Genomic DNA, 16,730 nt, shown 5'->3' with positions numbered 1-16,730 from the left:
CTCTACCAGGTGTGTAGCGGTGGGGGGGGGGGCAGTGCAGCGGTTAGCGCGATGGGGTACAAACCCGGCATTGACCCGAGTTTGCGGCCAACGCCAGTGACGATTGTCTGATCCGGTCCTGGGTCTTGCCTAAGTCGACTCAGCCTCAAGTGAGTAGCTGGTGCGATGTGTAAACATCCTCACTGGGGAGACATTGGTTCAAGGCACTCAATAGAGATGATTGCCATCCATTGATCGTTTTGAGCTGGATGACCTTTTGACTTTGACTTAGGAGTCAGAGCCCGATTGCCACCCTCTCGTTTGTAGAGATGAATTCCAACATGTGGCAATTGCTCAAAAAACGTATTTCTTTTCTTAAATTGGACAAAATCCAAATACCAGCAGTAAATGGTATACTCGTAAGAATAACTGCAATCAATAAACTACTCTTACCCAAAAATGACCTTTCCATTTATATTCAAAAATAAGTCTAACCATTCACTGCTCAAAAGAAGCAATTGGGCAGCACTTGGTTCTGTTGGAGATCCTGAAGCAGTGGTGGAAAAAAATCCCTGGACATGAGCCGGTCCATCCATAGGAGAACCCATCCTTGCTCCTCGCAAATTGGTACCCATTTCATTGATTACGGATATACAATGGGGGGTTTGACCACAGCAATGCCCGACTTGAACTTTAAACGGGGTTGTTTGACCTCATTTGTATGTATGTTGAACTTCTTTGGTGCTGTATGTAGCCAACTGTCAGCATGGCCTGGTGAAATATGGAGCCCAGGGTAGCCAAGGCCTGGGATTGAACTCGGGTGGCTGGGTTCACAGCACAGTACACTAACCACTGCGCCACAATCTGTGCCTGTGTTGGGTGACAAAAGTCAACAAATCAATGTGTTTCCATGCTCAGAAACGTATGGGTCAATGCTCATCTCTATTGACTGGCCCAAATCAGTGGTGAAAATTTCCCACAAAGTGGTGCTCATTTGATTAGCCATGGAGGAATTATTGGCCAAGTCAACCCAATACCCCAAAGTTGAACTTGCATCCTTCCGTGCGTCGAATACTCCAATGATAGCACCACTCGATCCCGTCAAGGAGCATAAACCATCACGCAGACGCCTTGACACTGTTGACAGAGGCTAACAAATGCCCTTGGTAAGGGATAGTAATCAAGCATCTGCATATCCATGACACAGTAAAGTTGGGTAAGTGCAACGCAAGATACGTTGGTGATGACCTTGGAAAGATGAAGAAACAAAACCAATGAAGATGTTTTTAACAAAAAATTTAGCAGAAAATAGGCCCATGGTTTTATGACCTGGTCATTCTATTAAATATTACGGCATATAAATGAAACGGCCAATGCATCGCAGTGCGTAACGTCATTAAAAAAGGTTTATGTTCAGAGGTGGTAAGTGACAGAAGCAACACTTATGCTAAAAATAAAAGAAACATCTTGTTTCATGGCGGAGCGAAGGAGCGTTTACGTAAGCGGCTGTGTTCATATATATATGTAACTGTGCGTGTTGCACCGCTGCTATGGGTCACACGAAGTTCACAGCTTCTCGGGCTTTTTATAGACATCTGAGTTCGCTTTCGCCCCCTCCTCCCGCAAACCCCCCTTCAAATCCACCCTCCCGAGCGCAGAAGCGAATTGACTAAAAAGCTGATTCCGGGGAGCCAAGACGGCAAGAAATTCAGCGAGGATGAATGCGGTCGAAGGAGGGCAAGGGATGTGGATTTGGCTCCCTCTCTGGCCGCAACGTCACGTGTCGCGAGAGATTACGCAATGGCGGCCCCGAGCGCAGAGTGGTGGCCATGCAAGCTGGCCGGCGGTGGGTGGATGCATGGGGGAGGTGACGGGGTGGGGCCACGCGCCGTCGGGCTCGCGAGGAGGGGCAACGCGCCGCTGCCGCCACCGCCGCTGCCGCCACCGCCGCTGCTGCTGCACGAGCGCGGGCCGTGCGGACAGTGGGAGCGGGCGGGCGATGTGCTGCCGAAATACGGAGCGCGCGCGCGTATTGTGAATTGTGAATTCAGAGTTTGTAGGTGAATATTTGAGATGTTAGCTGCAATTGTCAAGTAAGGTTTGTTGCATTAATCGGATGACTTCGTCCAGAATCGGAAAGATGCGGATGAACGTTCTGGTCAGATGTTGACTCAGCCAATAATCCCTAGAAGACTGATAAAGTGAATACATTTTTGTGGGTAGTAGTTACCACCATTGGCACCGAGATGTTAACAGCGATGAAAAATAGCTTGAGCAAAGTGTGGGTTACACTGTTGCTGTTCGTCATCCACCACATCCCAACTGCGTTGTATGAGAGTCACGAATCGAGATGAAGAATTGTCCATGTGAAACTCGTACAGTCAATCACAAATTCACACGACGTCGGAGAAGAGGCAAGGGAAAATGAGACTGCGTCGTTTTCTTAGAGTCACTTCAATCAGCCTCTCTTATACAACACTTCATACGCAGTACAGGAGGTTGAAAATGTAAAAGATAATACTCATTTACAAATTGCAGCCTTCATAGCTATGAGTATCCGAATTAAGCAGGGAAAAGCCACAAGCAAAACATTATAAATCATTTGAGAGTGAAAATAAACTCGCAGTGTATCCTTTCAAGCGGTAGAAATTCCCCATTAGCATCGTCAGGAGCAGCCTGCCGACAGAACTGCTGCTGATCTCCGACCCATCAGCGAGCCAGGTGTGACTGCGGTTACCGAGTTTCACTCGCAATGAGGTCACAAATTCAAATCCAAGTCAGGGATTCACAGAACCCATTATCTCTTCTGTGTCGGTAATATATTTACACAATTGGCTTTATGTTTAAAAAATAAAAAAATGTGTGGGTGCATCTTATAAGACGTGTGTGTGTGTGACCAGATCTGCACTGCCCTATGAGCACAGCGACCCGAGTTCGATTCCCGCTCACGGCCAACACCAGTGACGAATATCTGAATCGGTCCTGGGCCTCCCCTAGGTCAACTCAACCTTATATGAGTACCTGGAGCAATGTGCAAGGACTGCCACTGGGCGACAAAGGTGGTCGGGAATGGTGCTGGCCACCTCATGCACCGTGCCAGTCTCCATCGGTCCTCGCTAACAGCACTCTCCCCGAAAGTCTGTGTAACTTTATTGACACCGGGTACATGCCTGGGGTGCGTCTTGATTTTCGGGGGTATTCTTATAAACCTAAGAATAAGTAGATCTTGAGCCAGAGGCCTCATCTATGCTCGAGTGGTTCATCTAAACCATTACTTGTTACTGACTGGCCACAGTAGTGGGAATAGCCTTCGTGACACAACGTGAATGACACCCGGACATCTCCCTGCTTAAACGGGAGTGGGGGAGGTCAGTAGTCGTCAGCGCTAGGCTCGTGGCTTTAAAAGACGCCTTTCCTGTGGTGGGTATTGTGCGAAGCAGAAGCCGCTGGCATACGAACGTATGCACGTGTAAAAAACAAACTATTAAGATTTTAATTTTACCAGATAAGGCCCGCTGAGCTATGCGACCACTGGGAAAGAGACACGCAAACTCCGAATATACAGGCGTCAGGGTCAGGATTGAACCCACGACCTCCTGTATACCAGATGAGGTAGTGAACATCTCGCCACCATGCCCCCTCCACCACGTGCATGCGTGGCGTCACCTCGGCACGTATCTACGAGTGCAGTCCTCGTCGGCGCGAGAGGGTTAGTCATCAGTTTAACATGTGGTAGGCTTTCACGACCAATATCATGCGTAAAAAAGTTTTTTTTTGGGTTAGATCACTTAAATATGAATGTGTCGTTAAATCCACCGTCACCCGGCACTGCCAATTAGTCAGGTTTGTCGCGTAAACAAAATGTGCCAATTCATTACTCCTTCAGCACACCCGTGTGTTGGAAAGTTAACCCGCAATATTTACATGCTGAGTACGACAATTCGCTGGTGATTGCAACCAGCCTCATCATGCGATTATCCAGAACTGTGATGAACCCCTCCTGTCTTCTCCTCAGGTGCGAAGACCAGAGGGGTGGAACTGGGGGGGGAGGGGGCGGTGTTCACGTGGGTCATGTATAACGTCGTCATGTACGGTGGGAGTCACCGCTCTCTACGAGCGTGGCACCTGGTTCAGCGCGGAGCAGTCGAGCAGGAAGAGGCGCAGGGGCACGGCGGTGGGCAGCGACGAGGCGGCACCTGCCAGCGCGCGCAGGCGCTCGATCTCGCGCGCTGACGCGCCCAAGTTGGGCGGCTCGCGGCTCATGAGGGCCTGAGCCCGGGCCTCCGCACCGCCGTTCAGCAGGTACGCGAAGCGGCCGTACACAGAGCGGTACCTGGCATGGGGCACGCCGACATCATCGTCGTTATTGCCGACCTCATCACCGTCGTCATCGTCGTCATCAGCGCCGTCATCATCATCATCATCGCCATTGACGTCACCATCATCGTCATCGTGGTCATCTCCATCGTCATCATCATTGTCGTCGTCATCCCGTCATTGTCATCGCCAATGTCGTCATTGCCATCATCATCTTTGTCGCCATCGTCATCATTGTCATCATCGCCGTCGTCATCGCCATCGTCGTCATAATTTTAAAAGGGGTTCGACTGACACATTGTTGACATCGCCACGATCAACATCATGACATCATCAATGATCAATCCCCTACTGGATGAAGGCCTCCCAAGCTGTCATCATTTCCCACAATCTTGTGATGTGACAATGCACCTGGCACCTGCACATGAGCTCATTTCATTGCTCCATCATCATCATCCTCCTCAAAATAACGGGCTGATTCATGTTGTGGTTGAAACGTGGTTATAATTTATGAACAGCATTAACATGGTACAACGTATATTTGTTTAACCAATGGTTTTGCACCAAACATTTTTTTTTAATTGTCTCTCTTATTATTATCACTACACTTGTTAACCCAGGAAAGCCTCACTGAGTCTCTGAGACTCTTTCTCGTGAGGGTACTGCCAAGTTTTCGCACAAGGGGGCGATGTTGCTGCTGTTTGTAATCCCAATTGAGTAATTTGCAGGTATTTATTTCTTTATCATTGGGCTATTTTGGTCAATAGCAGCGACACTGCTTGCTTATGTATTAACTACGGGAGGAATCCTGAGAATCCAGAGGAAAAAGATGCAGGCAGAAAGGTGCCCGAGTCGGGAATTGAACCCAGGTCCTCCTTGCTGCCGGGCACCCATGTCGTCTTAAGCAACATCCGAATTGTCTCCCCGCTCAAATGAATGTGGGGCAGTACTCTACCTATTTCACTAACTATTTTTATTTTACCAGATGAGGCTCACTGTGCTGCGTAGCTCTTTTTTAGAAGCAACCTGGCCATAAATGGCAGCTCAACGAAGTGGTTTATCACGTGGATATTTTAATATTATGGTGGGACCACGGGGTTCCGAATAAACGGGGTCCCGAATTAGCGGAAGTCAAATAAATTTCTCTATTTTTGGCGACTCCGTACCACCGTGCACATAAACGCCACGACCTACCAGAAATCAATCCTCTCGTTCTTCAACAAGAAAATTTGCTGAAGTCATTAACAAAACTTTTAAACTTTGATTAGCGCATCGTGTAGAGCTCGTCAAGAGGAATAAATTGCCGTATCGTTCGCCTTCAACAGACATAAAATGACGTCGCAACGCAGTTTATGCGAAAGCCGGGGGCTTATGGGACCCCCGGGGTCCCACCATGAGGTTCATTTATTGCAGCAAAATACTCTGAACGCGCGATGTTGATTCTAAATGTGGAGGGAAAAGCCGAAGGACCTGCAGAAAAATGCACGCGATCATGGAGAGAACATGCAAACTCCGAATATACACGTGTCAGCGTCAGGGTTAGGATCGACCCCACGACCTCATGTATACCAGGCGAGGTAGTTAGCATCTCGCCACTGGGGTGCCCCTCAACTGCATTACAAGTAATTGGCTTTAACATCACACTCTTTAAAATATATAAATCTAAAAATGTAGTTATTAAAAATTTCATTTCAATTAAATTCCAACCCAAGTTTGATGATCAACAGCAATAATAATTAAATTGTACAAATTCCAAACGTACCAAATTATGCGGTCCTTTTAAAGCAAACCTCGCAGTTCGACATATTTTGCCTAATTTATTGGAATTCATTTAAGAGTTGAATAATAATAATAATGTTATTAATCATGAGCATCAAACGAAAGCTTGTTACAAAAAATTTAATATTGACTCATGACAACAGTCAGGCACATGCTTTGCTTCCTCATCAGAGTAATGACTGAAGCCTGAGCACAAGGCCAAAGTTTCGTATCACCGAGCATCCAGCAACAGACATCGGCATTAAAGTTGCAATGGATAAGAGGTTACTACAATTGTTGATTTAAGCAAGGGTTATAACGCTTTGGGTTCAAAGAGACCGTGGAAGAGAATTTCAAAGTGGAGCAGTGTGAGGAGAAGACGCAGAAGGAAAAGAGTCGTGACCCGCAGCGCCGTGGTGAAACACGGCGCTGTGGAAGGGACGACGCGGTCAGGCCAGTAGACGGAATCCTCAACACGGGTGGGCAGCTAAATATGAAATAAGCTGCAGGCCAGTGAATGGCCAGGGGCTGCTAAAAGTATCTCTCTGTGGTTATGTACACAATCCGAAGTTTGGCTCGACTGTCAAAGGAAGAATTGCGGTAAAAAAAACATTCGGTTTCCATGCCCTGGATGCTGAGAGCACAGCTAAAGCGTATGGTAATCAGCATGCAAAGACAGAGTCTGATAAATGCTGTGCAAATAAATACACAGCCAAGGCTACGCATTGGCTCAGGGGGGAAATGTCCAAGCCATGATTATGGGATGGCACTTCTGAGACGCCGAGTTTCGAGCAAGAGTTTTGGACAGACATAAATTGGCATTACCTCCCCCCTGGGTAACAAAAATAAAAACAACCTCACAAAAAACTCTCATGTGAAGTGAGTTTGATGAGCACTGCTGAGTCAATATTAACGGCACAAGCCCTCACCCCTCACAAGCATCCCGTACAAAAGCGTGTGCTTCACTCAGTGGCAGCTAGCTTCAAGGATATACAAAGTGGCATCAGAAACTGAGTTAAAAACGCATTTGACTCAGTTTGCCTTACAAAGAACAGATGTTTACTGCATGTGGTGCTGAAGGGAATGTTGTTATGCCATTTTCCAGGATAAGTCATGGTTATTGTGTCGTTGGTATGGGATTCAAATTGCAATATATATGCACTTGCTAATTAATTGGCACTGACATAACAATTACGGGAAAATGGAAAAGTGAAAACGTAATCTCAAATATGTAAATATTTAATTTATTTTAAAATTGGAATTTAAAAAGGGCAGTGTGAGGAGCAGTGTAGAGCCTTGGGGTAAACGAGCAATGAAATTTCAGTCCAGCGTCTGTCCCGCATAATGGGTGACGAGCGTCTGTGTTTGGACCGGGAGGGCTCTCACCACTTTCGGGGACTGACACAGGATGATTTGCATCCGAGAGACTGCGGCTTACGACTTGGACACGTGTCATTACCTGTACACGTCGCTGTCACGATTAGAGAAATAAATAAGCGCATTGAAATTTCTGGGGAAATGCTAGAAGCTGGATTCTTCTTACCTCTGCTAAATGTAAATGAGCGCTCAACTAATGCCCAGTGCCTGTCACCATAGCAACAGGGCCTCTTAAATACTCATGCGGTGTGTTAAGTTTGTTAAGACGATGCACTCAGAGAGTGGTGTGATAATAATAATATACAGCACACAGTACTGTTATTTTAAATAAATACAAGAAGACAAAAAAGCGTATGGCCTTTGTATATCAATGCACGTGGAAGACATTACGCATTTTTAAGACAGGAAAAGGATAGCAATATAAAAAGTTAAGGAAAGATCACGTCAAAAAAGAAATTAATCAGGGAGATGGATGGGACACGTGTGCAAAATAATGGGGGCAGATCACTGGGACAGGCACTGCAGAGGCAACCAAAGTTCAGTGGCAAAGGGTTAGACCTGGTGCCAGACGGTGGTGATGATGAACCAGTAAGGGTGGTGCTTAGATTGTCTGGTGGCAATGAGCACCATCTACAGCATCTGGCTGAAGGAAGGAAGCAATGGGTAGGTATTATGGCGCTTGTTGAACTTCGCGAGATCGATTAACAATTCTACTGTAAAACTGCGAACGGAGGAGTCGGTGAGTAAAATCCCCTTAAATATGGCTCTCAATTGTGTGGTCTATAAACCTTTACACCTTTGGCAAATTCCGACTGCAAAAGCACCCACTACGCTGCCTGCATGTCAATCACACACTTGAGAATGTGTGCAAGAGAGTTGCTTAACTCCGCTCTCTCCAATAAACCAGGCGAAGAAGTTGGCCCTTTTGGAACTTGTGACCCCACCGTACCGGAGGCACGCGGTGCAACCCTAACGCTCTGGCGTGCCACCCAAACACCTCCTTCGAGATCGAGGAGCTTAAAGGCGGCAAAAATTAAAACCGGCGCCGTCAGCTCGCGATATTAAATTCCTGCTCGATCCATCTTGCAAACGTTGTTGCAACAAAGAGTGGCAACTGTGAATATTGATGAAAGCCCAGGAGGGGCGCTTTCATTCCGGGTTGCGGATTCTCACCGTGAGGGCCCGGGGCTGTTGTTTTCCAGAACAACTCGGATTCGTGCTTTGGCCCTGACGACAATTTCATCGTGAATCTGAACGGCGCCGATGAATTTCACCTCCTGCGCGTCCGTGGCCTGCGGGAGGAAACGAAGAAAGCGCATCCGTCTGGAAGTCTGCGAGCAATGACGGGAAGCAGATTTTACAGGACAGCAAATAACATCAAGTAGAGGTCGTCACCAAGAACGCATTTTATGCACATCGTGATAGGGTCCTGAAGGCAGCACAGAGACATTGAATGAACTTCCTGCATGGCTAGGAACATTGAAGCGTACATTGTAGCATACAACAACAGACAAACATCTAAATGTTTTCATGGGCCAGCGTGTTTACGGCCATGAGCTAGCAGTACAACATTCCTCATTCCCATGGTAGAAGTCAGTCGCCCGTCAGGACAACAGATGTCGCCTTCACAGAAAGTAGTTATGTATCAATTTCATCAATCCAGAATGGATGGTAGCTTGAGCTGTCAGCTGGCAGTGATTTGAACCCACAACCCTCTGAAAATGAGTCAAATGCTTTGGTAGATTCCCTGCTGTTGGGACTTTGAAGGTAGTGGTCATACAAAATAGCCAAATCCATGTACATGAACATAATTAGAGATTTCCTGCTCAAGAAAATAATAGCTAAGTTGTAAAATCAAATATCGATAAACACTAAATATGTAAGCATTTAAACTGTGTTCAGTGAATTCCCATCAATGGACATAGCGGGCCTCCCATCAACAACACAGCTGATCAGACCTTATCACTCTGTCTCCTCGAAACATAATTTGGGGAAAGTTGGGAAGCTCAGTCGCCAATCACAGTAGATGGCTCAAGTTCATCAAACTGCACACAGGAACTTTAACAACTCAGAACATGTTACTCGCCATTTTACTCAACTGCCACAGAATAGTAACAATGCTGGCTCCTTGCCCTACTGGACTGCATTAGTCAAAATATGTATGCATACTGGAGGAATCCGATGAGCTATGAAGCTATTTTCACAGATGTCCAGTAGTCCACCCAATCACCTATACCCTGCAATGATATTTAATATTTAACCAGGAAGGAAATATCTCTATGTTCAGACGGGCAACACTGTTAGTTAAACTGTCCATTTCACAACTGAACGGTTTTAAGTTTAACTCTTGGTCAGGAGACAACTCAGTCCATGATTTATCGAAGTGATTGTCAAAATTATTTCCTTTTTGTGGGGAAACCGACAGCGCATGTTCCCCGAATACACTCGCACCGCTGTAGGAATGTGGAATTTCTAGCATTGGTTCATGGGCAGGAGGAGAAAATGGTACCCATCCCACCCCCCTTGAAGAAATCGAAAGTTGAGTGATACCGTTTTTTTATACGGCCAATAAAAGTGAATTACATGGCCTGTAAAAGTGAATTAAAGTATTAAACCTTTGCAGTGGTTATCACATCAAAATATTACCAATGGTTATAGACCTTGTCAGAAATCACAACAGGTAGTACTGGCAAAATGAAACATAGTCTGGGGCCTAAATTGAGCCATCAATACAGATGAACACTACCCCACTGTCAATTCAGCAGGGCGACACTTTCGCTTGAAGTCTATTAAAAGAACAAAAGTGAATTGTGGATGGGCCCCAAATTATGGGTAAGTGTTATTTTTTACCACTTGCTCCAGTGCTGGCAATGGGGATGAGCATTGTACCGTGCTCACTGGACTATTGGGACACCTGTGTTTTCACATTTACTTTTTATAATCGCTTAAAGCTTCTTACATACTCCGCAATCTCCACAATCTCCATCCATCACTGGCGAAAATAAAAAATCAATACATTTATATTTACTATAAACTACTATTTTAATTTTATTTCACCAGGTATAAGGCCCACTGCGCTATATAGCTCTTTTTCAGAAGCGACCTGGTCACAAATGATCGCACAAAGAAGTGGCTCATCATGCGAAAATTTACGGCAGCCAAATAACCTAAACACTTGTTTCTAAATGTGAAGGGTAAAACCGGAAGGAAAATCCGCGCGACCACGAGAAGAAGATGCAAATTATAAATATACAGCAGGTATCAGGGTTGAGATCGAACCCACGAATTATTGCATACCAGGCGAGGTAGTTAACATCTCGCCATTCCTATTAATTTATGGATTTTGTGGGAACCCGTGGTGAGATGGACAGCCTTCACAACATAAACACAAGGGCAAAGCTAACATTTGCTGTACTGTTACAGCATTGCAATTAGCTTAATTAATCAATTACTGCCAGGAGGCCAATGATTGTGGACAGCTGTTCAAATTTGTGCTAATGGAGCACTAAACTAAACTCCGTAAATAACAAAAATAAATATTTATTTTATTCACGGAACACTTATCATGTTTGTCAGCTCTGCCTGAGCGGGGTTTATAAGCCACTCAGATAGAAACACGGAAAGACAAATAAACACGTAGATAGACAGACTAAGGTTTGTATTTTAACAGGCAAAAGCTTATCTCATCCTCAAGGAAGGCCTGATAGTATGTGAGACATTTCAACAAGAAGCACAAATTTTGTTTTCATCACACGAGTTGATGTTTTTTTTAAAAGACAAAACTAAAAATCAGTACAAACAGCAAATACGAGTGCTTAGCAATAACCGAATAACACAAACTTAGTCACATCAGCTCCTTTTGTCAACCCAAAATGTTGACCATCTTTTTAGCCGCGACAAACTGTGTTGATCTCCTTTGACAAGTTTGTAAATATCCATATTATCTGCACCATTCCTTTTGCTCAACAGAAAATTATAAAGTTTAGAGTTGGAGATTAAAAAAAACTATCTAATTCCATGTAACCAGAACACCTTACGGAAGGTTATATGAAAACGAGATTGGTTTGTTAACCTTAGACCTCCGTGTTATATAAGCGTGTATTGAAATGAACAACAAACTCAACACATTTGTCAATCACACTGTAGCCTTAAAATGAATAATTTAATACAGGCGAAGTTTTGGGCAATGGGCCTTCTTGTTCTGATGAATATGTTTAGGAATGTTGTCAATTCTGCTTGTGCACCACTGCCAAACGCAGCATCACCACAGATTGTTTAAGTGTGTATTCATGTTATGCACGTATGTCAAGCTTCCTAACGTCAGTGAGTACAACGCAAACTCTTCTGTCCAGTGCCTCAAAGCTTCAGGTCAATCAACAGATTTTGAATTCATATTGCTTAACTTCCATTATAGCTTACTTAACCATCCTGAAATTGGCTTCTCATCAGCATTGTATATTTTGTGTATGATTCTCAAATTAAATGTTTGTGGTGTTTCAGAAAAAAATTGCAATGAATTGTAAAAAAAAATTGCTTTGTGACTGCAAGATAATGAAGGAAGATGGCATTCATCTATGGCGTACGTGTCCATCGGATTAATCATTCGCAGCCACCACAGCCAGGTCGTGCTGGGGTTAAGGCGCTCGTATAAAATTTGCGTAGCCCGAGTAATAAAGAAAATCCCCACCAGCCCAGCTTCCCTCTGGCAGCAGATATAATATTAGTACCGCGTTTTGGGAAGTCAACAAATGACGGGAGCTGATGTCCTCTGCATGAGACTGACCTCTGCGAGAGGCTGACCTCTGGGAGGAAGGAATTCCCACCACCAACTGCGGCAAAGCTGCCGATAGAGATTAGCGCCACCGGATTGCTCATTTGAGCAAGCAGACACTTTGAAATGTTATCTTGATTTAAAGGAAAGCCGAGACATTTTTTTCCATCCCGATTCCAACGAGTCATATCGCCTCAGTGTTGCCGATTACACAAATGCTGCTGAGCATCTCTATGTCAGAGGCGGAAGCAGCCTAACCCCCCCCCCCCCGTTCCCCCCACCAAAATAATATATGACATGCAGCAATGCATAGCAAATGCCCAACTAAGCATGTGTGCGGCTGCTGCTGCTTCAGCAAATATTGCAATAAAAAACAAAAAGGAGACAAGGAGTTTGATAAACGTATGACAAGGAGATAACATTCATCAGCCTATAGGCCTTGCACGCTGCATTTGCGGTAATTGCGTGTGTAATATTTTGTTTTGTGCGTCACTGAGGAGAATTAAAGTCAACAGGTCCAAGTGTCCCGCACGCTGTTATCCTGCGGCCGTAGCGGACTTTCCACATTCCAGTGGGCAAGGCTGTTGAGGCTGCATGAAACGCCGCTCGTTTTGGCAAGCCTCATGTCATAGGCCAAGTCAACCTCAGAAAATGTGCCCATTTCTAGTAATTAAGATTGCTGTTATTTTAATTGTTAATAGTTGATTTATGCAAACAGTACATTCAAGTAGAAACAATACAATTATGTAACAAATTAACGTAAACAAATCACAGAATAGTAATGCCCTTTGAAATGCATCATGCCTCTTTGGCAGGATAGTCCTCCATTCAAATGTTTAGACACCCATGACAAAAGTAATTTCTCAAGCGAAATTAGTTATCGTCTCAGCCCAGTTCACAAATGACTGCATAAACAAAATAAAACAATTCATTTGTTTTTTAACTTCATTTATGCAGTCATTTGTCTTCAAAGAGGTGGTACTACCCACACTTTAGCTAAGTTCCACCTCTTGAGAATTAAACGAAATATCGATGTGATTACCAAGTGATGAACTTTTCTCTATAGCAGGGCATGTGGAAATGTGCATTCGCTAGGGTGTGGAAAGGTCACTAAAAGGAATATTTAAGTAGTTCTGTGAAATCTGCATCCACAGGCAATTCCTCGAACACGAAGAATACAATATTCGTTGAGAGTTCAGGATGAACGCCTCTTCCTGTAACATGCCACCGATATAGCACGTAGGCTTTCACGACCAATATAATTAATGACATAGTATTCTTAGGTTTTTTCCGGTAAAGTCACGTAGGTAAAACATTAAAATTAATGAAAGTAAAATAAAATACAAATCACGACGTTTCGGAGGCAACACAAGTCTCCGTCATCAGGTGGGACCGTCACAGCCAGATTTGCTGCATCAAGTGAGTAATTTTAATGTTTTACCTACGTGACTTTACCGAAAAAACCTAAGAATATGAATCCTTGCAGTCACGAAAGCTTCAAATCTAGAATTAATGACATAGTGTTTTTTGGTTAGAATGCATAAACTTAAATGTGTTGTAATTCCACCTCCGCCTGACACAGCCAATTAGTACGGTTTGTCATGTAAACAAAACCTGCCAATTTGTTACTATTTCAGCACATCGGTGTGTCAAAGATTAAACCCACAACATTTATAATATGAAAATCACCTGATGAAGCTGGTTGTAATCACCAGAGGAATGTCCTATTCAAATTGTAAATGTTGTGGGTTTGCTCTCAGGAGGCAGTGCTTTCCCATCGCCACCCCGAACCTACTGCAGAAATAAATGTTGTTCGCATAACGGTCGAAGCAATCATTTTTACTCTCATACCTGGAAATTTCCAACATTGTGTGCAAACAAATTATACTTTGGTTTGTGTTTTTTATTGCTGGGCATTAGTGACCAGGCTGGGACCTTTATCTCACGAACACATGATAACCTCGTAAAGTGAAGGGCCTCTGTCTGGACACAAAGCATACACACAGATAAACCATTATTTTTTTTGTACTAAATTTGGCCTCGCCCAGCTGGGAGGACCCTAATTGGAAAGCCCTGGGTGTGAACGCGAGGCTGGGCTGTGAAACTCCACGTGTGGTGTCCGGCGTTATTTGAACTCGCCAATCTCACGAAAAAACACCAAGTGGCTGCTGCATTCGCTGGCAATTTAATTTCAAGGTTGTAACAAATTTGATTATATTTAAGCTACATCTGAAGGGACATTTGAAGTGGAGCGCTCTGTGACTGCTGAAAACGAAAGCGCTGCGTGAACATTGGTGTGGCAAGTCCCATGCATAGCGGCCCACTCCTATACCCCGGCAACTTGCCGGTGGGAATGGTGGTCCGCAAAGAGATGAAGACTGCATAAAACACTCACCTGCTGTGCAAGAAAGTGCCTGTAAGATCTGTGTATGTATGTTGAACTTTTTAGCACCGTATGTATCCAACCATGCTAATCGGAGGTGCGGTAGGTATTTTGCTAACGAACTGCATTTTGCGTGCGGGAGTTTGAGTGTTATTATTTTTTTACACGTGAGTAAGTAAAACTTTATTTTGATGGTGTTTTAAACAATTTGGTTATCCAGCTGAGTGTAATGTGAGTAAAAACTGCATCGTACATTGCACTCCAGGGCATCAAGCACCTTTGGCGAAGGAGTGAAGACCAAGAGAAAGCAAAAGAAGCAGAGGAAGGCAGCAAAAGAGACAGCAACAGCGAGACAAATTCAGAGAGTTCAGAGGTCATGGCTGGATGAGAGCAGCTGGGCAAAGGCAGGGATGGAAGCAAACAGTGGAGTCCTTTGTTCAGTACAGGAAAGGTACTAAACTGCTATTCAACGTTTTTTTTTATTTTACCAGGCAAGGCCCACTGAGCTGTATAGTTCTTTTTTAAAAGCGACCTGGCCACAAATGAAAGCTCAAGAAAGTGGCCTAGCATGTGGAAATGTATTGCAGCCAAATACTCTAAACGCAAGTTTCTAAATGTGGAGGGAAAAACCGCGTGTTCGCGTGACCACGGGGAGAACATGCAAACTCCAAATATATAGCATGCGTCAGAATCGGGATCGAACTCACGACTTCCTGTATACCAGGCGAGGTAGTTAACATCTCGCCACAGGCTGACGACAACCATAAGAACAACGTTTTATTGGGAATGACCCTCGTGGAATATTTTTTTCCAGATTATTCCACTAGATGGCAGACGTATTATGTAATCAAAAATGATGGCAATACCCTTGCACAACTGCACATGAGAAGATTCATCTTATAATTATGATGATAATGGTGACAACAGCAGTATGATATTGCCGATGTACATAATGACAATAATGACGAATCTGATGATGCGCACGATGAATGTGATGGTGATGATGGCAATGATCACAGTGAGAATGCTCCTACAATTCTACTGCCACCGTGCAATGCTTAACACACTAGATTTGCAATCCAGAAGTTTCAAGTTAAAAGAATGGGAACATGCAATCAATTCACCTGTCTCTGTGCGCCCAGCAGTAACCCCACAGTTAGTCAATCGGCAGGTCACATGCGGTGGGCTAAAGTGTGGGTAGTACCACCTCTTTGAAGACACCTGGACAGCGTAGAGGAGTAGGCCAAAACATCCGCCAGAGGAGCTTACTAGAGCTCCCGCCAATCTGGGCTGTTCTTCCAACAGTAGCAATAAACAAGCAGTTACAGGGCTGCACCTTTGCATCTGCCGAATCTCTCGCTGAAGCAAGTGAAGGTGTGGGTGGCAGCACCTGAAGTGGGTGAAGGTGTGGGTGGCAGCACCTGATGCGGGTGAAGGTGTGGGTGGCAGCACCTGAAGTGGGTTAAGGTGTGGGTGGCAGCACCTGAAGTGGGTGAAGGTGTGGGTGGCAGCACCTGACGCGGGTGAAGGTGTGGGTGGCAGCACCTGAAGTGGGTGAAGGTGTGGGTGGCAGCACCTGAAGCGGGTGAAGGTGTGGGTGGCAGCACCTGAAGTGGGTGAAGGTGTGGGTGGCAGCACCTGAAGCGGGTGAAGGGGTGGGTGGCAGCACCTGAAGTGGGTGAAGGTGTGGGTGGCAGCACCTGAAGCGGGTGAAGGTGTGGGTGGCAGCACCTGAAGTGGGTGAAGGTGTGGGTGGCAGCACCTGAAGTGGGTGAAGGTGTGGGTGGCAGCACCTGAAGTGGGTGAAGGTGTGGGTGGCAGCACCTGAAGCGGGTGAAGGGGTGGGTGGCAGCACCTGAAGTGGGTGAAGGTGTGGGTGGCAGCACCTGAAGTGGGTGAAGGTGTGGGTGGCAGCACCTGAAGTGGGTGAAGGTGTGGGTGGCAGCACCTGAAGTGGGTGAAGGTGTGGGTGGCAGCAACTGAAGTGGGTGAAGGTGTGGGTGGCAGCACCTGAAGTGGGTGAAGGTGTGGGTGGCAGCACCTGAAGCGGGTGAAGGTGTGGGTGGCAGCACCTGAAGCGGGTGAAGGTGTGGGTGGCAGCACCTGAAGTGGGTGAAGGTGTGGTTGGCAGCACCTGAAGCGGGT

The 16,730-nt window shown here is 45.4% G+C and overlaps 1 protein-coding gene across 1 annotated transcript in view; it reads right to left on the bottom strand.

Moving 5' to 3' along the window:
• Nucleotides 1-16,730, bottom strand: part of LOC144721221 (dynein axonemal heavy chain 3-like) — an 814,808-nt gene that overhangs the window by 480,434 nt on the left and 317,644 nt on the right. The window contains exons 15-16 of the mRNA XM_078598660.1: nucleotides 8,605-8,723; nucleotides 4,105-4,312 (exon numbers count right to left, since the gene is read on the bottom strand). Coding sequence (XP_078454786.1) covers nucleotides 4,105-4,312; nucleotides 8,605-8,723 — 327 coding nt within the window. The remainder of the gene's footprint in view (nucleotides 1-4,104; nucleotides 4,313-8,604; nucleotides 8,724-16,730) is intronic.

This window comes from Lampetra planeri, chromosome 11 (assembly GCF_965212315.1).
Source record: "Lampetra planeri chromosome 11, kcLamPlan1.2.h2, whole genome shotgun sequence".
NCBI lineage: Eukaryota > Metazoa > Chordata > Hyperoartia > Petromyzontiformes > Petromyzontidae > Lampetra > Lampetra planeri.
The sequence above is the reverse complement of the archived record's forward strand: the minus strand, read 5'-3'. Positions and strand labels throughout refer to the sequence as shown.